The 25460-nt window shown below is 45.2% G+C and overlaps 2 protein-coding genes across 11 annotated transcripts in view; both read right to left on the bottom strand.

Moving 5' to 3' along the window:
* Window positions 1-19011, bottom strand: part of LOC126989189 (uncharacterized) — a 23893-nt gene extending 4882 nt beyond the window's left edge. For 5 of the 10 annotated variants that reach the window (XR_007743009.1, XR_007743008.1, XR_007743007.1 and 2 more), the window contains exons 1-5: window positions 18695-18838; window positions 17988-18168; window positions 17266-17472; window positions 13398-13466; window positions 12750-12869 (exon numbers count right to left, since the gene is read on the bottom strand). Coding sequence is in view for 2 of the 10 variants with exons in the window: in XM_050847745.1 (XP_050703702.1) it covers window positions 7345-7454; window positions 12750-12869; window positions 13398-13466; window positions 17266-17472; window positions 17988-18168; window positions 18695-18700 (693 nt within the window). In the remaining 8 variants the exon portion in view is untranslated. Of the gene's footprint in view, window positions 1-6403; window positions 6451-7173; window positions 7455-12749; window positions 12870-13397; window positions 13467-13622; window positions 14169-14486; window positions 14716-16066; window positions 16351-17265; window positions 17473-17987; window positions 18169-18599; window positions 18618-18694 lie in introns of those variants that run through there. The other 5 variants (XR_007743002.1, XR_007743003.1, XM_050847746.1 and 2 more) reach the window with 5 other exon arrangements.
* Window positions 19012-23485: 4474 nt separating this feature from the next.
* LOC126989188 (WAS/WASL-interacting protein family member 1-like) overlaps window positions 23486-25460 on the bottom strand; it is a 35270-nt gene continuing 33295 nt past the window's right edge. Inside the window, exons 8-9 of the mRNA XM_050847739.1 lie at window positions 25060-25243; window positions 23486-23653 (exon numbers count right to left, since the gene is read on the bottom strand). Of these exons, the coding sequence (XP_050703696.1) occupies window positions 25107-25243 (137 nt within the window). The 3' untranslated portion in view covers window positions 23486-23653; window positions 25060-25106. The remainder of the gene's footprint in view (window positions 23654-25059; window positions 25244-25460) is intronic.

Here is a 25460-nt window from a genome sequence, read left to right on the forward strand (position 1 = left end):
GGCATCTCCCATCTATCCGACCAAGCTGAAATTTTGTGCAAATCCTCTTGGAGGCTTTGCCTGTCTTCGTCAGTGAGAACCGAGTTACCAATCTTTGTGTCGTCTGCAAATTTACTAATGCGGTTATTGAGTCCAACATCCACGTCGTTGATGTAAATAATGAAGAGCACTGGGCCAAGGACCGAGCCCTGAGGGACGCCACTAGTGACAGGCGCCCACTCTGAGTTAAATCCGTCGATCACTACTCTTTGTTGTCTGTTGCTCAACCAATTCGCGATCCATTGGTTTACTTGACCGTCAATACCTATTTGCTTTAATTTGTAAAGTAATTTGTGATGCGGGACTTTATCAAACGCTTTCTGGAAATCAAGATAGACTACGTCCAGTGATTTGGTTACGTCATAAACAGTGAAGAGGTCGTTATAAAAGGTTAATAGATTTGATAGGCAGGATCTTTTGTTTCGGAAGCCATGTTGTGAGTCCCCAATTAATGAGTGGCTTTCAAGGTAACTCACAATTTTGTCTCTAATTATGCCCTCAAGTAGCTTACCTACAACCGAAGTTAGACTAATGGACCTGTAATTACCTGGTACTTTTTTGTCTCCTTTCTTAAAAATCGGTGTCACGTTAGCCTTTTTCCAGTCTGAAAGGACAATGCCTTGTCGCAAGGACATATTGAATACGGTTGTGAGGGAGGAGAGTATTTCGCTCTTTGTTTCTTTCAGCAGAGTTGGATATACTTTATCAGGTCCAGGACTTTTATTTGTTTTAAGTGATTTGAGGGCTTTAAGGACTTCATCGGGTGTTATTTCAAAGTTAGACAATGCATACTCGGGATTTACATTAGCACTGGTGTTGGTGGTGGTGGTGGGAGGACTGTTATTATTAAACACCGAGGAAAAGTAATTATTTAATAGGTTTGCAACGTGTTGGCTGTCAGTCACTAGTGCACCGTCGCTGTTTGTTAAGGGTCCAATTCCACTTCTGATCGCCTTTCTGTTGTTTATGTAACTGAAGAAGGATTTCGGATTATTTTTACAGTTGGCTGCAATATTTTCTTCATATCTACGCTTTGCCTGATGCACTAATCTTTTTACTCGTCGCCTGGCATCATTGTAAAGTCTAATGTTTTCGGGCGTGCTTTGGTCTTTCTTTAACCTGTAAGACAATTTTCTCCTTGACTGAGTGTTTAATTTCGCTATTAAACCAAGGTGGACTTTTATTAGTGTTAATTCGCTTCTCGCACAAGGGGACAAATGTGTCCTGCTGAGTGAATAAGTGATTTTTAAAGTTTAGCCAGGCGTCCTCTGCATTGCCGTCATCTGATAGTTGCATATCTATTAGTTTTCGTCGGATTTCTACGAAGTTGGCTCTTTTGAAATTGGGCACCTTAACTTTATTTTCAGTCACCGATGTTTGAGCTCTAATGTCGACGCGCACTAGTTTATGATCGCAGGAACCGAGGTGTTCTCCTACCGTGACATTACTGACTAGGTTATCTTGGGTCGCTATAACAAGGTCAAGTATGTTATTTTGTCGAGTTGGTTCAGAAACCATTTGGCTTAGATAATTTTCCTCTAGAAATTCGATCATTCTATGTGACTCACCTTCTGTACCCGACAGTGTCGCCCAGTCGATATGGGGGAGGTTAAAGTCTCCTAGTATCAGTGAGTCGCTGTTATTAAGTGACTGCCTTAAGACGCTGTACATTTCAAGATCGCCATCAAGTGATTGCCCCGGAGGCCTGTAAGTGACAGATATATTTAAATTGACTTTTGCAATGTTTACTCGCACGCACAAATGTTCTACGTTACTGTTTCTTGGTGTTTTGTCAGTGGGTTGCAAGAGCTTTTGACATAAAGGGCGACACCACCCCCTCTACGGTTTACACGATCATTGTTGAAGAATCTGTAGCCATCTATGTTGTATTCGGAACTTAAATCAATATTAGTGGTGTCGATAAATGTTTCGGTTATAGCAATTACGTCTAAGTTTTCTGTCAGAGCAAGACATCGCAGTTCATCAAATTTGTTTCTTAGGCTACGCGCATTGAAACTAAGGACTCTTAGGTTATCTTGAAGCTTGGTAATAGAGGTACTGGAGGGTTCAATGTTACGAGTCTGTCGCGGTGTATGGTGTCTATCTACACGGGCGGGATGGAAGGACGTGGCTGAGAGTCGTTTTTTGTTGTTCGGGCGTTACGTACGGCGTTGTTGAGGAGCCTTCCAAATCTGGCTGCCCCGATGGGGGACAGGTGTATGCCGTCCCTTTGAAAAAGTCTACTCTGGCCGTAGAAATCGTTCCAGGCGTTAAAGAATTCGACGAGAGAGAGAGAGAGAGAGAGAGAGAGAGAGAGAGAGAGAGAGAGAGAGAGAGAGAGAGAGAGAGAGAGAGAGAGAGAGAGAGAGAGAGAGAGAGAGAGAGAGAGAGAGAGAGAGAGAGAGAGAGAGAGAGAGAGAGAGAGAGAGAGAGAGAGAGAGAGAGAAATATAAAAGCTAAAAATGATCTATAATTATGTTAAATATTCTTTACTAACAAGACATATTTACAGTATCTACAGAGCTTCACATAATAATAATAATAATGATGATGATGATGATGATGATAATAATTGGTTTAGCACTTGTGAGGTCTGTCATATATTAGGAGGAACACAAAGGAAGAACAAACAACAGCAGACCTGCTGGTCCTTACGAGGCTGTTTGTGACAAGCTACACTAACTATCTAATCCAAGGTGGAAGATGAAGGACAGCAAAGGCGAAGGCTCCTCCCCACCCCCCCATCCCTGCAGCCAAAGCTGGCAGGAAAGGAAAAAGAACCATGCAGCATGGAAAAACTGCATGGAAATTTGTAGGAAAGAGGAAAGAACTACCATTACTGCTACCACTAACCGGGCGATAAAAGCGGACAAGGACACCAGTATTTGAAAGAACTTAACGTTATTACGACAATGAGTAATATCTTAGTTGCTGGTTGGATTCAAAACACTTGTCTAATCTGTTCTTGAAGGCCGTAACTGTTGTACTATCAACGACATCACAGGGTAGAGAGTTCCAAACATTAACAACTCCATTGAAGAAGAAGTGTTTAGCTTCGTGCGACGAGAATCTTTTACCACTTATCTTCAAATTGTGATTTCTTCTTGTTCTATTTGATCGATCAATTGTAAAGTAATCTTGCGCATTAATATCACTGAATCCTTTAAACATTTTAAACACTTCTATTAGATCGCCTCGCATTCTTCGGTTTGATAGGCTGAATAAATTTACTTCTTTAAGCCTTTGTTCATATGACAAATCTCTCAACCTAGGAATCATCTTTGTTACTCTTCGTTGGACCCGTTCCAACTTTTCTATGTCTTTTCTGTAGTAGGGAGACCAAAACTGTACACAGTACTCTAGACGGGGTCGAACCAACGAATTATACAGTTTTAATATTACTTTTTCCGATTTATTATTAAAGACTCGTCCGATGAAGCCAAGCAATTTGTTTGCAGTTTTAACTACCTCTGAACAATGCTGACCGGGCTTTAAATCGCTTGATATAGTGATTCCAAGATCCTTTTCTTCACTTACTGCAGAAAGTTGTTGGCCATTCTTTACGTACCGAGCGCGATTGTTATTATTCCGATGTGCAACACTTTACATTTGTCAACGTTAAATTTCATTTGCCATTGATTGGCCCAACGTGCAAGTCCATCTAGGTCTGACTGTAAGGCTTCTTCGTCGAGTGTCGCAGTTACTTGACTAGCAATTTTTGGGTCATCAGCAAATTTTGATACTTTGCAAGTGAGCCCATCATCGATATCATTAACATAAATTAAGCAGAGCATGGGGCCAAGCACTGAGCCTTGAGGTACGCCGCTTCTAACGTCAAGCCAGTTAGATGTAACACCGTTTAGAACTACTCTCTGTTTCCGCTCAGAGAGCCAGTCCACAAGCCAATTGTGAATGTTACCCGAGATACTGTGCGCCAGTAGTTTGCTGAGCAATCGTTGGTGGGGGACCTTATCAAATGCCTTTTGAAAATCCAGATATATGATATGTACTGATCTGCTTTCATCGAACACCTCAAAAATATAATGAAAAAAAATCAAGTAAGTTAGTTAAACACGAACGTTTACTACGAAAGCCATGTTGCGAATTATTTATCATATTATTTTCTTCGAAAAATTTCACCATATTGTCGCGAATGATAGTCTCCATTAACTTACAAACAATAGATGTCAGGCTAATTGGTCGATAGTTTCCTGGATGAGACTTGTCCCCCTTTTTGAAAATTGGTGTGACATTTGCAAGTTTCCAATCTGACGGAACTTTTCCAGCTGTTAAAGATTTATTGAATATGATAGAATAGATGGGAATGGAATGGAATGGAATGGAAGGGAAGAGAAGGGACAGGAAGGGATGGGAAGGAAGGAAGGAAGGGATGGTACTGGAAGGGATGGGAAGGGATAGGATTGGAAGGGAAGGGATGGGAAGGGATGGAATGGGAAAGGATGGGATGGGAGAGGAAGGATGGGATGGGAATGGATTGGAAGGAAAGGGATGGGAAGGAAAGGGATGGGAAGGGAAGGGAAGGAAAATGAAGGGATAGAAAGGAAGGGATGGGAAAGGAAGGAAAGGATGGATGGGATGGGATGGGAAGGGTAGGGATGGGATAGGAAGGGAAGGATGGGAATGGAAGGGATGGGAAGGATAGGATTGAAGGAAGGGATGGGAATTGATGGGATGGGAAGGTATGGGATGGGAGTTGATGGGATGGGATGGGAAGGGAAGGAAAGGGATGGGAAGGAAAGGGATGGGAAGGGAAGGGAAGGAAAAGGAAGGGATGGAAAGGGAAGGGATGGGAAAGGAAGGGAAAGGATGGGATGGGATGGGAAGGGTAGGGAAGGGATGGGAAGGGAAGGGATGGGAAGGGAAGGGATGGGATGGGAAGGAAGGGATAGGAAGGAAGGGAAGGAATGGGAAGGAAAAGGAAGGATGGAAAGGGAAGGGTTGGGAAAGGAAGGAAAGGATTGGATGGGATGGGATGAGAAGGTAAGGATGGGAAGGAAGGAAGAGATGGGAAGGAAGAGAAGGGATGGGAAGGAAGAGAAGGGATGGGAAGGAAGAGAAGGGATGGGAAGGAAGGGTAGGGAAGGAATGGGAAGGAAAAGGAAGGGATGGAAAGGAAGGGTTGGGAAAAGGAAGGGAAAGGAAGGGAAAGGATTGGATGGGATGGGATGAGAAGGTAAGGATGGGAAGGAAGGAAGGGATGGGAAGGGATGAGAAGGATGGGAAGGAAGAAGGGATGGGAAGGGAAGAGAAGGATCCAAATAAATTAAACCAAACCTAACATAAGGGGAAAGTCCACCGTGGATTAAAATTGCATCTCTGGCCATGAATAATTTGTATGTTGTATATATCAGTACCTTTGTTATCATATGAACATTTCAAGCTGATCAGATGAAAGGAAAAATTAAGAAAATTATTTTTTGTTTTTACGAAAAATTTGAATTAATTTTTCTGAGCCATTTTTTTACTGATTTTCTTGTGACGCGCACATCTGATAACTCATTGCTATTATAACAACTTGTCAAGATGGTTTCTTGAAAACTGTTTTTGCCAATCTGTAAATTTTTTATTTTTTATATTTGAAAAAAAGAAAAAAAATTCTGATATATTGAACCTATGCCATTTTTCAAAAAACATCTTGACAAATTTTACTACGCGAGCCACCATCTACCAAGAAAAAAATTAATTAGCGCGAAAGCCTCAGCGCGAGATCAATTAGAGCGAACCGCAATTAGCGCGAAATCAATTAGAGCGAACCGCAATTAGCGCGAGCCACCATCTACCAAGAAAAAAATTAATTAGCGCGAAAGCCCCACTTAGCGCGAGATCAATTAGAGCGAACCGCAATTAGCGCGAGCCACCATCTACCAAGAAAAAAATTAATTACCGCGGAAGCCTCAGTTAGAGCGAGATCAATTAGAGCGAGCCGCAATTAGCGCGAGCCACCATCTACCAAGAAAAAAATTAATTAGCGCGAAAGCCTCAGTTAGAGCGAGATCAATTAGAGCGAGCCGCAATTAGCGCGAGCCACCATCTACCAAGAAAAAAATTAATTAGCGCGAAAGCCTCAGTTAGAGCGAGATCAATTAGAGCGAGCCGCAATTAGCGCGAGCCACCATCTACCAAGAAAAAAATGAATTAGCGCGAAAGCCTCAGTTAGCCCGGCCGCCCCTCACGGCGGGAGTCTGTTCTCGCTCCCCCAATAAACGTATCTATTCATCGCTGACCTCTGACTCCACCTCTCACCCCAACAACAAGCTTTTATATTAATGATGAAAACCTTCCTAACACACACACACACACACACACACACACACACACACACACACACATACCATTTTAGCGACCTGCCCTGAAGCCAAGACTGTTAGTTCACGGCTGGGCGCCCAAAACCTGAGGAGGAAGAAGAAAAGTTAGGCCCATGCTCTTCCATATGTTGGCACACAAGTAGGCCTACACATATTTGCCAAGGCTTTCACAGGAGTTGTGGGTATGTCCACGGGTTCATTTATTCTCTTTTCTCCTCCATATATTACGTTTAGCTGGCTCAAGTGGTAGTTTAGGGCTACCAGGCTGTAGTAGTACTTGGCGTATTGTCTTTACTGACCCCAAACTATCGCCCCATAAAGATAACAATATGCATTTATAATTATTGTTAAATTCGGTAATTACTGATGCTCTTTTTTGCAATATTTACGGGCCAGAAACAGAAAAATACAATGTTATGCCTACGGTAAGCTGGTAACATTGAGGAGAGTGAGGGAGAAAATAAAGCTTTGTCCTAGGGTCACCTGGGTGTTATTCTATACATATACCGTCCCTGGCACCAATGACTGGCATCACACTGATTCTGGCACCACACAAATCTATGCCACTATGAACACTGCCTGGCATCACATGGCACTGTCTGCGGCACTGCATAACACCTGACCCCATGTCACAGGAGAGGGGTAGGCAGGTCAGGTAACAAGACAGCCTAACACTGGGTAACTAGTAATCTGTCTTGCATCACATAACACTGTCTGTGGCACTGTTAACACTGCCTGTCACTCCAGTCCAACTGGTGATAAAAGAGCTGAAGGGACACTCAGGAAGATATTGCAGACCAGTGAGTTACATGAAGACTGGCCAACATTACACCCATCTATAAGAAGGCTGATACAAATGAACCAGGTAATTACAGACCTGTGAGTTTGACCTGTGTCATATGCAAAATAATGGAAACCATAATAAGAGAAAATTTTCAGAGCATTTGAAGAATTATCAACCACTCAGCAGAAAACAATACTACGGACGGGCAGATGATGAACGGTGCCGGCCGCAGCTCATTGCCGTGCTGGACCAATGGACACAGCATCTGGACGAAGGCAGCGCAGTGGATGTTGCATATTGCAATTCTGCTAAAGCATTTGATAAAGTTCCACACAGGAGATTAATTGAGAAAAAAGTTATAACATCAGGGCAACATTTTAAACTGGATAGCAGCATTCTTTTCCATTTCCAGCAACTACGATGGGGTTTTGACAAGCGGACAGGTGGCGTGTTTATTTCACAAAGGTGTATTTTACGCTCTTCCTTTCTTCACCCTGGAGCTGGCAGTCTCACCGCCCATCGACCTGAAAGAAACCGTGAGGCCAGCGTGGAGAAATACACCCTTGTGACATAAACACGCCACCTGTCCGCTTGTCAAAACCCCGTCGTGTGAGCTAGAAATCTTGTAATTACCACCATGCCGTGCCCTAAACGCCCACCAGCTAGGAGCCGCTATTCCTAAGATTTACCAAAATGTTCATCCTGTAATAGAGTGGTGGACATCTGGAACAGCCTCCCTGAAGCAGTAGTGAGTGCACCATCAGTTAAAAGCTTTGAAAATAGGTTGGACAAGGCTTGGAGATCACAGAGACAAAAAGTTGAGCACACGGCAGCCACTGATATTGGGCACGGGTCCAGACACCTTCACCACCGCCCCAACGATCAAACTAAGTTATTTCGAGCCGGAGACACAGGTGAGCCTCTTCCGGAATTCTTCTGTGAGTTTATAACACCTGAGAACCCACGTCACAGCCCGTCACCTTAACACAGCCAGTAACAACCCTATCATGTGTCCAGGTAACAGAATACTACTAATGTCACCACTTGTAACACTCTCTGGGATCACGTAACACATCTAAACACTGCTGTCACGTCACACTGCCAGGCACAGCAGAACACTTGACGTAACACAGGGCACTACAAACCGTAACACACATTCACCCAGTAACACAATAATGAATTATAACACTGTCTTACCCCAAATAACACTCCGCTAGGCCTTGGTAATAATCGGATAGGTGTGTGGTGGACGTGCCGTCCGTGAGCTCTTGAAATAAGGTCTTTAAAATTGTAATCTGAGTGGTAAACAAAGAGAAACATGGAGAATAAACGAATGGATGGTGGGACTGAGAGGAAACCTGCAGGCAGAACAACAACAGAAATATCTGAAGAGGAAAGGAAGGAAAGTACAGGGGATGTGTGTGGGAGATGCAGTAAAATGGTAAGAGAAAAGGATATGGCAATTTTATGTGATATATGTGAGACATGGTACCATGCTAAGTGTGAAAAAATACCACCAGATGTTTATAAGTTTATGGTGGAAGAAGAGGCTGGATCTCAATTTACTTGGCATTGTATTTCCTGCACGAAAGGATGTGCCAAACTAAAATCATATATAGAAAAGCTGGAGAAGACACAAGCAGATTTAATTGAGAAACAGGAGATAATCCAGGTTGAGGTTCAGGAGATACGTGAAGCAGTCAAAGTGGATAAAGAAGTTCTTGATAATGTTACTGGTAGGGTGGGGGTTCTGGAGGCCAGGGTAATGACAGACAAGGAGAGTATGCAAGATTTGAGTTCACGGATGGAAAGAGTTGAAATGAATTTATCAGACTTGAAGGAGTCAACCAAAAAAGAGATGAAGGAAGGAGAGAGGACATATGGGGAACATCAGGTGTCTCAGGGAATACAGAAAGAAATGGATATGAATACAGTATTTGAGGAACTAAATGATAAGAAGAAGAGGAAAATAACATTGTGGTATACAATGTTCCAGAGTGTGACTCAAGTATGTTTCAGGAAAGAATTAAACATGACAGACAGATTATGAAACAAATTTTGAATGCATGTGGGATTCATGAAGAGAAGATGGCAAGAGTGGTAAGGCTCGGGAAAAGAAGGAAGGCAGAGGAAGGCCCGTCCTAACTGTGTTGACTGATCCAGAAGTGAGAAATGATTTATTTAGAAACGTTAAAGAATTGGCCAAGGATGACAACTTGAAGAACTTTAGAGTGGCCTATGACTTAACCAGGAGGGAAAGACAATTGGATCAGGACTTGTTGGAAAAAGCAAAAAACTTAACGGAGACAGGGAAGGGGAAGCATGTGGTCAGAGGTCCACCCTGGAACAGAAGAGTTGTCAAGGTGGAGGAGCAAGGGTCACGGCCAGTGTAGAAGATAATGTTGGTACACTAGGGGTTGGTGGTGTAAAAAATGTAAATAGTAAGTTTATTGTTATGTTTACAAATGTGGATGTATATACTTGTGATAAGATTTTGGAATTGAAGTTATTACTGGATACCATGAGTGAAAAACCAAGTGTGATTGCTTTATCTGAAGTTAAACCAAAGCATTTTAGATACAAGAGAAATATAGTAGAATATAATATTGATGGATATGAGATAGAGGAAACTAATATCTTTGGTAATGTTGGCAGAGGTCTACTGATATATGTGAAAAATGGTATCACATATAACAAGGTTGATTTAGTCTCAAATTTTTGTGAATATTGCTGTTTGGAAATTGTGCTTCAAGGAGAAAAGATAATTTTAACATTAATATACAGGAGTCCAAACAGCCTGGAGAGAAACAATCATTTGCTTCTAGACCTGTTTCAAGAGATGAATGAGATGAAAGCAACTTATAAGATTATAACTGGGATTTTAATTTGCCACAAATAAATTGGGAAAATTACACCACTAACACTGGAATAAATGATTTTGGAACTACATTCATGGAGAAGGTGCGTGATTGCTTTTTGATGCAACATGTGAAGGATGTTACCAGGATGAGAGGAGAACATATGGGTAACACTCTGGACTTGTTCTTCACTAATGAAGAGTCAATTGTGGAAGAAGTTATGATTGGGAATCCTTTGGGGAGAAGTGACCATGCCGTGATTCACGCTGTGTGTGACATGGAGGAGACTCTGGCTCAAGAAAAGAAGACAATTTATTTGTATGAAAAAGCCGATTATGAGTTGTTGAGAAGGGAACTGGAGATAGACTGGAAGGAATACTTATCTGATGCTACTAATATAGAAGAAATGTGGAGTAAATTCAAGTCAAAGTTACATGTTGCAATAGAAAAGAGTGTGCCTACAAGAAGGATAGGGAATTTTAAGCAATACAGGAAGAGGACAAATGAAAATTTACAAATGAACAAGAAATTGTGGTCTAAGATAAAAAGAAAACAGAGGTTATGGATGAGAATGAAATCTTTAAAAGGGAATTTGAATGCATTCAGCAGGACAATGTATATGGAGACCGAGAAAGAGTACAGGAGACTGAACAATCAAATCAGAAAAGAAACACGAAATGCTGTGAAGGTTAAGGAAAAAGAAACAGCTAAAAACGTAAAAGAGAATCCCAAAGTATTCTGGAAATATGTCCAGAGTAAGGTAAAAAGTAAACCCAGGATTCCTGACTTACAAAAGGGCATTGCTGAAGATGGTAAAACTGAAAATGAATCGGAGAAAGTTGAAATTTTAGCAGAACAATTTTCAAAAGTCTTTGTGGAAGAGCCAAAAGGCAAAGTGCCAGACTGTGAAGTGAAGAGTATACCAACCTTGACTCATCTAGAAATTACTAAAGTAAAAATTAAAAAGATCATTGAAAATCTAAAAAAGCATAAATCACCTGGACCTGATGGGATACACCCTAGAATCATAAAGGAGGCTATGGAACAACTATTAGTGCCCTTAGAAATACTTTATCAATACTCCTTTACACACAAGGAACTCCCTCAGGATTGGCTCATTGCACATATTACTCCCATATATAAAAAGGGTGCCAAGTGTATCCCAGAAAACTATAGACCAGTCAGCTTGACAAGTGTCATATGTAAGATTTTTGAGACTATAATAAGGGAGGAGATAATGACGCACATGAGATCATATAATTTGTTTAGTGAAAAACAATATGGATTTATCCCGGGACGGTCAACGGTGCTCCAACTCATAAAAGTTATGGACAAGTGGACTGAAACTATTGATGATGGTTATGCAATTGATGTAATATATTGCGATTTTATGAAGGCATTTGATAGAGTGGCACATAAAAGGCTTATAAGTAAAATTAAGAGTTATGGAGTTGGAAAAGAGTACCAGGAATGGATTACAGCTTTTCTAACACAGAGAAAACAAAGAGTGGTGGTGAAGGGGGAAATGTCAAGTTGGAAGCCAGTGATAAGTGGAGTGCCGCAGGGGTCTGTTCTCGGGCCATTGCTGTTTGTAATATTCATAAATGATCTCCCTGATAAAATATCAAATGATAGTGAAGTATATATGTATGCGGATGATACTAAGATCTTTAGATGCATTAAAGAAGAAGATGACTGTCGGAAGTTGCAGCAAGATGTGTTAGACTTATATTCATGGAGTGAAAAATGGTTATTAAGATTTCATCCAGACAAATGCAAATACATGAGAATAGGAAGAACATCTGTTGAAGATCAAGGATATCACATGGAGAAACAGTTAATGAGGATTACTACAGAGAAAGATGTGGGTGTCATTATAAACAATAAACTAAGTTGTGCTGACCATCTAGTAGAAAAAGTAAATAAAGCCAATAATTTAGTGGGAATAATTAGAAGAACTTTTGTTTCATTGGATTCTGAAATATTGAAATCCTTGTTTAAGGCACTGGTAAGGCCATGCATTGAATACGCCAACCAAGTATGGAGTCCTTACTTGGTGAAAGACATTGAAATTGTGGAAAACGTTCAGCGAAGGGCTACTAGGATGGTGCCTGAACTCAAGGGACTTTCCTACGAAGAGAGACTGAGGAAGCTGAGACTGCCCACACTGGCATATAGAAGAGCAAGGGGAGATCTAATTGAGGCCTATAAGATACTCACTGGGAAATATGATGATGCATGTACCAGAGGAATATTGAAACTTAGAGAAGAAAGCAGGAGTAGGGGAAATTCATTGAAACTGTTTAAGTCAAGATCACGGTTGGATGTAAGGAAGTATGCTTTCCCAAGTAGAGTAGTGAATAATTGGAATCAACTGCCTGAGTGGGTGGTGGCGGCAACAACAGTGATTCAGTTTGAATCCAGACTCGATCAATTCTGGGCTAACCAAGATTTGGAATATAATTACAAGGCTCAAATCATCCACCACACACTGCCACAAGTTGTTAACGTAGATCTGGAGTCACAGGCGTAAGCCTCTTCCAGGAGGTCTTCTGTAAGTATCTGTAAGTACCTCTCTCTCTCTCTCTCTCTCTCTCTCTCTCTCACACACACACATAAAAGGACATAAGATAAACAGCTAAAACATGTCTATCAAACACATTCACAACTACTAACTAATGGAAGGTTCCTCCAGCCCCTCACCAAGCCCCTCCAGAGTACCGACCCTGCCCCGATACTCACCAACCATGGTCATCGCCTGGCTCTCGGGGATGAGGGCCGCCAGCATGGTGCCGTCGGAGGATATGTCCACACTCGCGTCGTTGTGGATCTTGCACTTCCGCACCACCACATTAGCCACACCTGCGGGCGGATGAGAGGCGCGGGTGTGGGTGAGGCAGGCGTGGTGTGAGGGTGTAGTGAAGGTGTGGGAGATTTTTTCTTACAGGAAGGGAGGGAGCTTAAAAAAATAAATAAACTGCTCCAAATGAAAGAAAAAAGAACATGAGGTCAGAAGAGGGGTCAATATGGGGTGTGGAGGGGGGTATGGGAAGATCTAGTGAGAGTTTATGTTAGGGAGGATAAAGAGAAGTGAGATGTAAGGCAGTAAAATTAACCTGTGTGTGTGTGTGTGTGTGTGTGTGTGTGTGTGTGTGTGTGTATCAGTGATGGGTGTGTGTGTGTGTGTGTGTGTGTGTGTGTGTATCAGTGATGGGTGTGTGTGTGTGTGTGTGTGTGTGTGTGTATCAGTGATGTGTGTGTGTGTGTGTGTGTGTGTGTGTGTGTGTATCAGTGATGTGTGTGTGTGTGTGTGTGTGTGTGTGTGTGTGTGTGTGTGTGTGTGTATCAGTGATGGGTGTGCGCGTGGAAGGTGTTCACAGCCCCACTTACCGTCCGAGATGTCTGGGATGCGGCAGCGGGTGAAGTCCCAAGCCTGGATGCGCTGCGTGATGCCCAGCGCTGCAGGAGAGAGGTGGATCAGGGAGTCAGGCAGGTGTGTGTGTGTGTGTGTGTGTGTGTGTGTGTGTGTGTGTGTGTGTGTGTTTGGGCATGCAAGTGTTCTATACATATGTCTGTCATCTGTCTCTACACCAAAACCCCGCCCCAGCCACTTACTGGCAACAGGAGCTGAGGATACTGTCGGCCTACCGCTCGGCCCCCCGGTCGGGCGGGGCGCGGGGCAGGTTGTTGCGGAACAACATGGCCGACTCGGGGCCCTGGGACAGCCCCATGTCGAAAGGCGCCAGGTGCTCCCGCCAGGGGAAGAAGGGCTCCGGGGGCTGGCCGGGGCCGTCACCCGCCCCGTCTAGCGGGCCGGATGAGTCCTCTGAGTCGGGGCTGCGGCGGTCCACGGCGTATTGCCGCCCCAGCAGCCTGAGGGGCACCCCAGACACCGAGCGGGTGCTGAACTCCCCCTGGTCCCGGCGCGCCAGGCTGGGGCCAGAGCGTGAGGTGGGGCCTGAGCCGGGGCCGGGGCCGGGGGGTGCTGAGCCCTGCTCCTCCTCCACCTGGCTCTCGCTGCCACTGGGGTCGCTGAGGGTGATGCGCGGGATGACCAGCTGAGGCCACGGGGAGCCACTGCGGGGCAGCAGGCCCCCGCCCCGTGCCCCGCCCTCCCCCGCCCCACGCTCCTGCTGCTGGTGCTGCCGCGCCGCCAGGTTCCTCAGGAAGTCGTTGAGGCGCCGGGGCAGGTTGGTGGCCGAGGAAGAGGAGGTGGAGGAGGAGAAGGTGGAGGAATAGGTGAAGGAGGAGGAGGTGGAGGAAAAGAAGGAAAGGGGAAGAGAAAGAGAGGGAGGAGGAGGTGGAGAAGAAAGAGGAGTGGGAGCAGGAGGAAGAAGAAGAGAAAGAAAGAGGAGGAGAGGAAGAACAGAAGTGGAAAAAATGTTATAAAAAAAAAACACCAAAACAAATATAAATAAATTTCAAAATATTCAACAAACACACAAAAAACAAAAAACAAACAAACAAACAAGAACTTACTCGTACTGTTCCTCAAGTCCTTGTTACTGGCGGAAGAGGAGGAGGAGGAGGAGGAGGAGGAAGAGGAGGTGGTGCTCGCTGTAGAAGTGGAGGCTGTGGTGGTGGCTGTACTGAGTGGAGGTGACTGACTGGGTGGTTCTGCTGGTGGTGGTGGTGGAGGCGGAGGTGGAGGTAGAGGTGGAGGAGATGGAGTTGGTGATCCGTCCTCCTGGCTGGCTCCTTGATCCTCCTATAGGTGGTTTGTGTAAAGAATTGTGTGATGACAAATGGTTCATGTTTGTCTTAAGGTCGTGTTTGAAAACATTTCGTCGCCCAAGTTCACATATTTGACATGGCTTTCGTAGGAGCTGTAGGCCTTTCCAGGGGTAGTTTTATGACCCTGATGGTAGTGTGACGCTTCTTCTGTGCCATGAACCTTAAAAAACACTCATGAAAAACAGTTTGATCCCCTCTTTGACCTTTAGAAATAGTTGATGTGAGAAGCGATGGCGTCTTAAAACACGGCCCTCAGCCCTTTGTCTTAAACTAGTAACTCTTAGCTTAGTCACACACACACGGATACATTGATGGGTTAGAGCAAATCAACACCAAGGCGGGAAGGTTCATTGCAAACTTTTTTTTATTTAATTTGTTTTTTTTTACAGCAAAGGAGTCAGTTCAAGGGAATACAAAAAGGTAACAAATGTGAAAGAAAAAGCCCGCTGAAAAAAAAAAATAAATAAATAAATAAAAATGCCTGCAAACTACACTTGAACACCTGGTACTACCTTTGCCCTTTGTTTTAAGCTAGTGAGTGCCCTTAGATTAGTCACACACACACAGACACATTGATAGGTTACAGCAAATCAACACCAAGGCAGCTAGGTTCATTACAAAGAGCTTCACTTGAATGCCTGGGACTACCTTTGCCCTTTGTTTTAAGCTAGTGAGTGCCCTTAGATTAGTCACACACACACAGATACATTGATAGGTTAGAGCAAATCAACACCAAGGGGGGTAGGTTCATTACAAACAATTACACTTGAATGCCTGGTATCACAACACGGATAAACACTAGATAAACATGGAACCTCTTCACATATGCAGACACACACACACACATTCATTACAAACAATTACACTTGAACGCCTGGTATCACAACACGGATAAACACCAGATAAACATGGAACCTCTTCACATACGCAGACAAGCACACAGACTTACACTTATGTACAAGATCACACTCATATTGACACTGATACACATACTTACACAACACAAACAGCCAGCGTACTCGTAACACACACAACCAAACACACCAAACATATCACACGCACACTGACGCACACAAGCACTCATACTTTCCACGCACCATACACCACTGGAACAGCCTCCCCCAACAGATCATTTTAGACTGCGGTACAACAGACTCATTCAGAAAACAAATACACACTCACTTGTCACCACAACACACCAACACTAACAATTACGCTTGATTCACGCAGCGGATTCTCTCTCTCTCTCTCTCTCTCTCTCTCTCTCTCTCTCTCTCTCTCTCTCTCTCTCACACAAACACACACACACACACACACACACTAACCTGGACATCCGAGGCGGCCTGTCTGTAATGGCTCCCGGTGACGATACGAACAATATGCCTCGGCTGCTCCTCGTCCGTACCCTGGTCTGGGGGCGGCGTTGGCAAGGGTCCGATGACTGCCCCCCCAGTGCCCCCCACCACCCCACGCTGCTCCCCGTCGGACCTGCGCGAGGGGGGGCCGGCGGAGGCACCCCTGGCCGCCCCTCTGGAAGCATGTGCAGCTGGAGGAGCGTAGCCGCGCCTCACATCCCCGGCTGTACATCCCTCGGTAGGTGCGGAGTAACCTGAGGAAGGGGAGAAGGAGTGAAGAGGGGGAGGTGTGGAGTGAGGGGAGAAGAGGAATGAAGAGGGGAAGGGGAGAAGGGGTGAAGAGGGGGAGGTGCAGAGGGAGGGGAGAAGAGGAATGAAGAGGGGAAGGGGAGGAGAAGGGGTGAAGAGGGGGAGGTGTGGAGTGAGGGGAGAAGAGGAATGAGGAGGGGAAGGGGTGAAGAGGGGGAGGTGCAGAGGGAGGGGAGAAGAGGAATGAAGAGGGGAAGGGGAGGAGAAGGGGTGAAGAGGGGGGAGGTGCAGAGGGAGGGGAGAAGAGGAATGAAGAGGGGAAGGGGAGGAGAAGGGGTGAAGAGGGGGAGGTGCAGAGGGAGGGGAGAAGAGGAATGAAGAGGGGAAGGGGAGGAGAAGGGGTGAAGAGGGGGGAGGTGCAGAGGGAGGGGAGAAGAGGAATGAGGAGGGGAAGGGGAGGAGAAGGGGTGAAGAGGGGGGAGGTGCAGAGGGAGGGGAGAAGAGGAATGAGCAGGGGACGGGGAGGAGAAGGGGGAAGAGAGGAGGGGAGAAGAGGAATGAAGAGGGAAGGGGAGGAGAAGGGGTGAAGAGGGGAGGTGCAGAGGGGAGAAGAGGAATGAGCAGGGGAAGGGGAGGAGAAGGGGTGAAGAGGGGGGAGGTGCAGAGGGAGGGGAGAAGAGGGGAAGGGGAGGAGGAGAAAGGAGTGGAGAGGAAAGAATAGGAAAAGAGGAAAATGGGAGAAAGGAGAATAGTGAGATAATGAAAGAAAATGAGAAAATAAATTAAAAGAAGTAAAACAAAACATGGAAAGAGAGAGAAGAAGAGAATTAGAAGAAAGGGAAAATAGTAGAAAGAGGAAGAAAAATAAAGAAAATAAGATAAAACGAAAAGAAAAGAAAAACCACTAGAATAACACCCACCTTGAACTCGGGGTAGGTCGGGGACACAGGTAGCCCGAGGAGGTGCGCTGGTGTACCCTAGGCAGGAAGGGGGAGCTCGCCGCCGCTGCCGCCGCCCCTGCACCACCACCACCACCACCACTGCTACCACCACCCCCGCCACTAGACTCACTGTTGCCGAGGAGGTAGGTCGGGAGGGGGGACGGGCGCCTCTCCTCCCTCCTCCTCCTGTCGCCGAGAATGAGAATAGAGAATAGATTATGGATAGATAGATTGTGGCTTTGGTATCGCAGCGGACGGGTTGAGAGAGTGTAATTTAAGTTTCAGCACTAGTAATGTCATTCGTGATATGTTACCATTCAACCCGTCCGCTGCGACTGTCATGGATTTGGCTTTGGTATCGCAGCGGACGGGTTGAGAGAATGTAATTTAAGTTTCAGCACTAGTAATGTCATTCGTGATATGTTACCATTCAACCCGTCCGCTGCGACTGTCATGGATTTGGCTTTGGTATCGCAGTGGACGGGTTAAGAGAATGTAATTTAGTTTCCGCGTTAGCAATGACCCTTTACTGGCCTGATCACCGACACTAAGCCACCATTCAATCACCTGAATCAACTTGGGCACTCACATAAAAAAATAAAATAAATAAATAAATAAATAAAGAGAATATAATTTAGTTTCCACACTAGTAATGACCTTTTACTGGCCCTATCACTGACCCTAAGCCACCCTCCACCCACCTGAATCAACTTGGGCGGGGTGGGCAGGGTCTCGGAGAAGGCCCCGGCGAGGTCCTCCACCACCTGGGAGTCCTCGGGCAGCCGCAGAGAGTGGATCTGTTCCTGGATATCGTTGAGCATGAGGCAGATCTGCTGAAGCATCTGTTCCTCCCTGGTGTGGTTGTTGATCTCCAGCAGGGCACTGAGGGAGAGGGGGAGAGAGGGGGGGCATGAGTAGGCAGGTGGGGGGAGGAGGGGAGAGAGAGGGGAATGGGAGGGGGTGGGGGGTGGGGGCAGAATGGGTATGTATGGGTGATAGTAATGTGTGTGTGTGTGTGTGTGTGTGTGTGTGTGTGTGTGTGTGTGTGTGTGTGTGTGGGAGGGAGCAGGTGAGGATATGGGTGATGGAATGGGGTGTGAGTGTGTGTGTGTGTGTGTGTGTGTGTGTGTGTGTGTGTATGGACGAGAGATGGTGTTATGCATATTTGTGTGCGTGAGTGTGCGTCTGTGTATGTGTGCTCCTATAGAAAACGAAAGTGCATATCTGTCTTACATTGATAATTGCGATGCCGAAGAAATAAAAACAATGGCTAAATAAAAAAAGAAAATAGTAAGGAAATGGCTGATACTCACATGCATATCTGTTCTATAATGACGATGATGATGACAAAGAAATAAAAATCAATAAATAAAATAAAGAAAATAGTAAGAAAATGGCCGATACTCACATGCATATCTGTTCTATATTAACGATGTGTCTGCTGAGGACCCGGACCCCAATCTGCGAGTCCAGGGCCGAGCGAGACCTGGCAGACGGCCCCAGGGGAAGGTCGGCCCCGCGGATCGCCCCGAGCAGCCCCGACGACGACGACGCCCTGGATCCCGAGGCGTCATCCGAAATGGTGTCAAGGGATGTGTTGAACAGCGGATGAGATGGATTTCGGATGGAGTAGCAGAGGGTGGAGGCGGAGTGCGAGGCGGAGGACCTGGAGAAGTAATTACAGGGATGGCGGGAGAGAAGCCGCGCCATGGACGCGCGGAGCCGGTCGGAGGAGCGTGGATTGGGGGAGGAGGAGGTGGAGGAGGAGGAGGAAGAGGAGGGGGCATCGGACCGGGAGGGATTACGGAGTGAGGAGAGAGGGACAGAGGATGGGGTGGAGGAACGTGGAAGAAGGTGGAGGGCGGGGGAGGGAGAGGAGCCGTGCGAGAGAGCGGGCGCGTTCCGACGGTGGAGGTGGAGGTGGAGCAGCCGAGAGATCCGCTAGGGAGCTGAGCGGTGACGGCGGCAGCGTAGGATAGAGATCAGGCAGCTCGCCATGGGTGGAAAGTCTCATGAATGGTGGATCGGTGGGTGGATCAGAAGGAAGAGCGGGAGGTGGCAGAGCTGGATCATAGGGCGTAAGAGGCGGGAGAGGAGGAAGTGGAGGCGAGGGGAGAAGAGGTACAGGGGACAGTGGAGGGGCTGGAGGGAGAGGTGGAAGAGGAGGAGGACCGGGGGGCAGAGGGGGCTGTGTCGCATCACTCGGATCATCAACAGCATCCCTGGACTCCACCCCCGGCCCCGCCCCCGCTCCGTTCGCCTGACTCGGGGCATCTTCCGGCGGCCCCGCTCTCTCTCTGCCCCGGTTGACCCGCCCTGGTCGCCTGCCGTGAATCCCAGGGCGGTCGGATAGATGGAAGTAGTAACCCCAATGGAGGCTTGACCGTTCGCCCCGTGCCCCGGATAGCGGCGACGGGGTGGACGTTGACACCCCAGTACTAGCCTCCTCTTCATTACCCCCACGTTCGTCATCACCCTGGGGGCCTGGGGGCGGGGTCAGGTCGGGGCTCCCATGGGTTAGGAGTCGCATCGGTCGCCACCCCGTCGGAATCTTGCCCCAGACGATGGAGCCGAGACGTCCACAGGAGCGAGAGTCGGGTGTTGCGTTCCGAGGCTCGGCTAGCCCCAGAGGTCGCTGAGGAGGACGAGTCTAGGCTTGAGGAGGAGGCGCTGTCGTCACTCACCATCTGGCGCAGCGATCGAGCCGCCCCCAAGCTGGATGACTCCTCCACCCGCTCCTCGCCCTCCCCCGCCCCTGCTCCGCCGCCGTCCGTGTCCCCCCCGAGGCCGCCCCCGCCCCATAAGGCTGAGGATGGCCTGGGTGGGTCGCTTGTGTTGGTGGAGTCCTGTAGGGGAGGTAAGGGGTGGTTAGGTTAAGCTGCTGCTGGTGGTAGAGACAGACATATAGACAGATGGATATAGAGGTTAATAAAGTATGGATAAAAGGATACAGACAGACAGATGGATAAAGACAGACAAAGAAAGAAATATAGAATGGATGAGAAAGATATAGAAAGAAGAGATGAAGGATGAATGAGAATGAAGAAGATATAGAATGGATGGATAGAGACAGACAAAGAAAGAGATATAGAATGGATGAGAAAGATAGACAGACAGAGATGAAGGATGAATAAAGCAGAATGAAGAATATAAACACACTAATGGATGGATAAAGACAGACAGAGATAATGAATGGAACAGACAGACAGACAGATGGACGGATGTATAGACAGTTGGATAGATAGATAAATAAAGTAGAAATTAAAGAATATAAACAGACAAACAGATGAATAAAGACAGACAGACAGACAGACAAACAAACAGCAAAAATCAAGGTAAAAAAAATGACGATATGACAGGCCCCTAAAAAAACAACTAACAGCGCCATAGGCCAGAACGTAAAAAAAATAAATAAATAAATAATAATAATAATAAATAAAATGAATAAAATAGAGTCCACATCACCTGCGGCCCCTGACTGCTGCTGCCGCCACCATTCCCGCCGCTGCCAACACTGCCGCCGCCTCCTCCGCCGGTACCTCTGCGTTCCTCGGTCATCTGCCGCGCCGCGCTGCCCCGAGTTCTATGGGGTCTGTGCCTCGGTCGATCTGTTGAGAGGAGGAGACCCAGAGTTGGATAATTATTTTTTTTGTGTGTGTTTGTGTGTGTTTGTGTGTTTGTGTGTGTGTTTGTGTGTGTGTTTGTGTGTGTTTGTGTGTGTTTGTGTGTGTTTGTGTGTGTTTGTGTGTGTGTGTGTTTGTGTGTGTTTGTGTGTGTTTGTGTGTGTGTTTGTGTGTGTTTGTGTGTGTGTGTGTGTGTGTTTGTGTGTGTTTCAGTGTTATTCCCTATTTTGTTTTTATGGATAAGGGGGATGAGGATGATTGTATTTTAAGATGTTTTTTGGCCCGCTAATGTATTTGGGTATGCTTGTGTGAAAATGGCTCTCTTTCTCACCCACTGTTTCTCACTCTCTCTATGTATGTATGTATGTATGTATGTATGTATGTATGTGTGTATGTATGTATGTATTCATCTATCTATCTACCTTGTTTACTCTTCCTTTACTGACTGTCTTCTACTTTATCATCTCTCTCTCTCTCTCTCTCTCTCTCTCTTATACAAGAAAACACGTTAATTACCCTAGACAGAAAAAAACAAATAAAAAAACAATAAAAAATAAATATAGTCACCGTGCGGGAAGCTGACGTGGTGCTTGTGGATGACGTCGCGGCGGTTGTGGCGGCAGACGAGGAGCCGCCGGACGCAGCAGCAGCGGCGGCGGATGAGCTCGTTAGGGCCTCCAGGTGTGAGACGAGGCTGAGGTACTGGCTGGAGAGCTGGCTGTATCGCTGCTCGCGCTCCACCAGCTCCGAGCGCGAGGGCATGTGGTGGGTGGAGGGCGACCCGGGCCTCTCGTGGGGCATGTTGGCGATCCCCGTGATGAGCTTGTGGCCGAGCGGGTCGAATTTGACGTACCTGGAAGATGGGGGGGGGGGGTTGAAATGTAATGTGGTAGATGGGGGTTGAAATGTAATGCAATGTAGAAGATGGGGGGTTGAAATGTAATGCAATGTGGTAGATGGGGGGTTGAAATGTAATGCAATGTGGTAGATGGGGTTGAAATGTTATGTAATGTGGTAGATGGGGGGTTGAAATGTAATGCAATGTGGTAGATGGGGGTTGAAATGTAATGCAATGGTAGATGGGGTTGAAATGTAATGCAATGTGGTAGATGGGGTTGAAATGTAATGTGGTAGATGGGGGTTGAAATGTAATGCAATGTGGTAGATGGGGGGTTGAAATGTAATGTGGTAGATGGGGGGTTGAAATGTAATGCAATGTGGTAGATGGTTGGTTGAAATGTAATGCAATGTGGTAGATGGGGTTGAAATGTAATGCATTGTGGTAGATGGGGGTTGAAATGTAATGCAATGTGGTAGATGGGGGTTGAAATGTAATGCAATGTGGTAGATGGGGGTTGAAATGTAATGCAATGTGGTAGATGGGGGTTGAAATGTAATGCAATGTGGTAGATGGGGGGTTGAAATGTAATGCAATGTGGTAGATGGGGGGTTGAAATGTAATGCAATGTGGTATATTGGGGTTGAAATGAAATGCAATTTGGTAATGCAATGTGGTAGATGGGGGTTGAAATGTAATGCAATGGTAGATGGGGTTGAAATGTAATGCAATGTGGTAGATGGGGTTGAAATGTAATGCAATGTAGAAGATGGGGGGCTGAAATGTAATGCAATGTGGTAGATGGGGGTTGAAATGTAATGCAATGTGGTAGATGGGGGTTGAAATGTAATGCAATGTGGTAGATGGGGGTTGAAATGTAATGCAATGTGGTAGATGGGGGGTTGAAATGTAATGCAATGTGGTAGATGGGGGTTGAAATGTAATGCAATGTGGTAGATGGGGGTTGAAATGTTATGTAATATGGTAGATATCAAATTTAATGGCAGACTATGCTTTGAAATTTAAGGTAACGTAGCAATGTTAAATTTTGAGATGTGAAATATGCACAAAAATGGCTTAGGACACACTGAAAGTAATGTATCTATGTTTAAATAATACATGATCTTTTTAATAGATTTTCAAAGGGGTCACTCAGTGCTGTCATTGTTCCTTCTCGCCAAGCCAACCTCTGTGTTTATATTTTCAACCCAAGGCTACCAACCATCAATGAAGCATAAAATCATCAAAATCATCATTACCATTTCACACACACACACACACACACACACACACACACACACACACACACACACACACACATAAGACACCTCCACCCAAAATTGACCTCTCTCTCGGCCACTCTTTACTTTTGTCTATTATGGGAGCGGTGAGTAGCGGGCTTTTGTTTTCTCTACACTCTTTTTGTTGCCCTTGAGCCGTCTCCTTTGTTGTTAAAAAATAATAAATAAATAAAAAAAATCATACTGGTACATATTGCAATCATCACTTTACACACACATACACACACAACCAAGTCCCCCTCACACACCACACTTTATCACTGCCATTTCATACACGCACACACAAGAAAGGTTGATTAAGAGAGGATATGGAGGTGGGACAGCGCGAACGTAGCTCTTTTCCCGTATGTCACAACTAGGTAAAACTAGGTAAATACACACACACACACACACACACACACACACACATGCGCATACGTCTCCCACACACACCTGACTTTCTCCTTCTCATCAGCCGTGCATATCTTGGTGAAGGGCTGCGGCTGGAACCAATCCCAGAAGTATATCTCATTGTAGGTGGCGATGACCAGCACCTTGTCCGTGGGGTGGAAGGCGAGGGAGGCGATCACCGTGCTCTTCTCTGTCGTCCACACCTCACTGCCGCCCTGCAACCACACCACCGTTACCACCACTCTACTACACGCACCACATTGACAACCACCACAACCATCTACTACACATAACGTCGAATGAGAAAATAAAGATGACGGTGATGAAAGTTGGAAAGTTTCATTTACTCGGTGCAACATCTGTGGTCATATGCCGGAGAGAGACAGAAGGGGAAGATGATGGTGATGATGAGGTCTTATTCGGGTCACATATAGGTATGGTAAGGTTAGGCTAGGCAATGCTAGACGAGGTAAGGTTAGGTTAGGTTAGGTGTTGTTGGTATGAAAATGGAAACTGGAAAAATAAGCAAAGTAAGGAAAAGAAGTTATTTAAAGACCTCACCACCATCACCACCACTCAACTAAACGCACCACATTGACAACCACAACAACCATAACGTCGAACAAAAGATAAAGATTGTGATGTTGTTGTCTTATTTGGGTTATATATAGGTATGGTGAGGTTAGGTTAGGTTAGGTTAAGTTGCTTTACACATAACACATAAGGTTGAATGAGGAGATAAGATAGATGATAGTGAGGTTGTCTTATTTGGGTTATATATAGGTATGGTGAGGTTAGGTTAGGTTATATATAGGTATGGTGAGGTTAGGTTAGGTTAGGGCTTTACACATAACACATAAGGTTGAATGAGGAGATAAGATAGATGATAGTGAGGTTGTCTTATTTGGGTTATATATAGGTATGGTGAGGTTAGGCTAGACAAGGTGAGGTGAGGTTAGGTTAGGTTAGGGCTTTACACATAACACATAAGGTTGAATGAGGAGATAAGATAGATGATAGTGAGGTTGTCTTATTCAGGTTATATATAGGTATGGTGAGGTTAGGCTAGACAAGGTGAGGTGAGGTTAGGTTAGGTTAAGTTTTGTTGGTATTAAATATGGACACTGGTAAAAATAAGCAAGGTAAGGAAGGAAAAGTAAGTTATTTAAAGATACACTGTTAAGAAAAGTTATATATAGGTATGGTAAGGTTAGGATAGGCAATGCTAGATGAGGTTAGGTTAGGTTTGGTTTTGTTGGTATTAAAAATGGAAACTGCTAAAAATAAGCAATGTAAGGAAGGAAAAAAATGTTATTTAAAGATACACTGTTAAGAAAAGTTATACAAAGCTACATTTAAAGATACCAGCTGTTGAAAAATAAGGTGTAACAAAGAATGAAAAAAGTAAGGTATGATAAATAAAAACAACTGAAAACATAAAATAAAAAAAGTATAAAAACAAAATAAAACAAAATATGAGGAATAATAAATAAAAATAAACATGCAAAAAATGAAAACATGAAATAAAAAAAAGGTATAAAAACAAAAAATAATAAATAATAAATGAAAATAAACATATGCAAAACAAACTCCTGTATTACACCCAACACCCCCTACCCACCTTGAGGCCCCACACGCGCACCTCCCCGCCGAGGCAGCCCGAGGCCACTATCTCGTTGGAGGCGGGGTGGAAGGCCACACACCACGGGGTTCGCGGGTGTCCCTCCAGCGTACAGATGCACTGACCTGTGTTGACCTCGCTGACGTAGATGTTGTGGTCGCCGTGGGTGGAGGCGACCTTTGACCTGCAGAGAGAACAAGACAAGTTGATTGACCCCTTGACTATGGCTTTCCTACAAGACATCACCAAGCATTTATTTTTTATTTTTCTATTATCAGAATTTCTGTGATTTCTTATAATTCAGGTGCGTTTTTTTACCCTACTTCTTTCCCCATGTCTTATTTTTGCATTTTTTTTTTTAGAATTTCCGTGATTTCTTATAATTCACTTGCGTTTTTTTA

Source organism: Eriocheir sinensis, unplaced genomic scaffold, assembly GCF_024679095.1.
Source record: "Eriocheir sinensis breed Jianghai 21 unplaced genomic scaffold, ASM2467909v1 Scaffold109, whole genome shotgun sequence".
Classification (NCBI taxonomy): Eukaryota; Metazoa; Arthropoda; class Malacostraca; order Decapoda; family Varunidae; genus Eriocheir; species Eriocheir sinensis.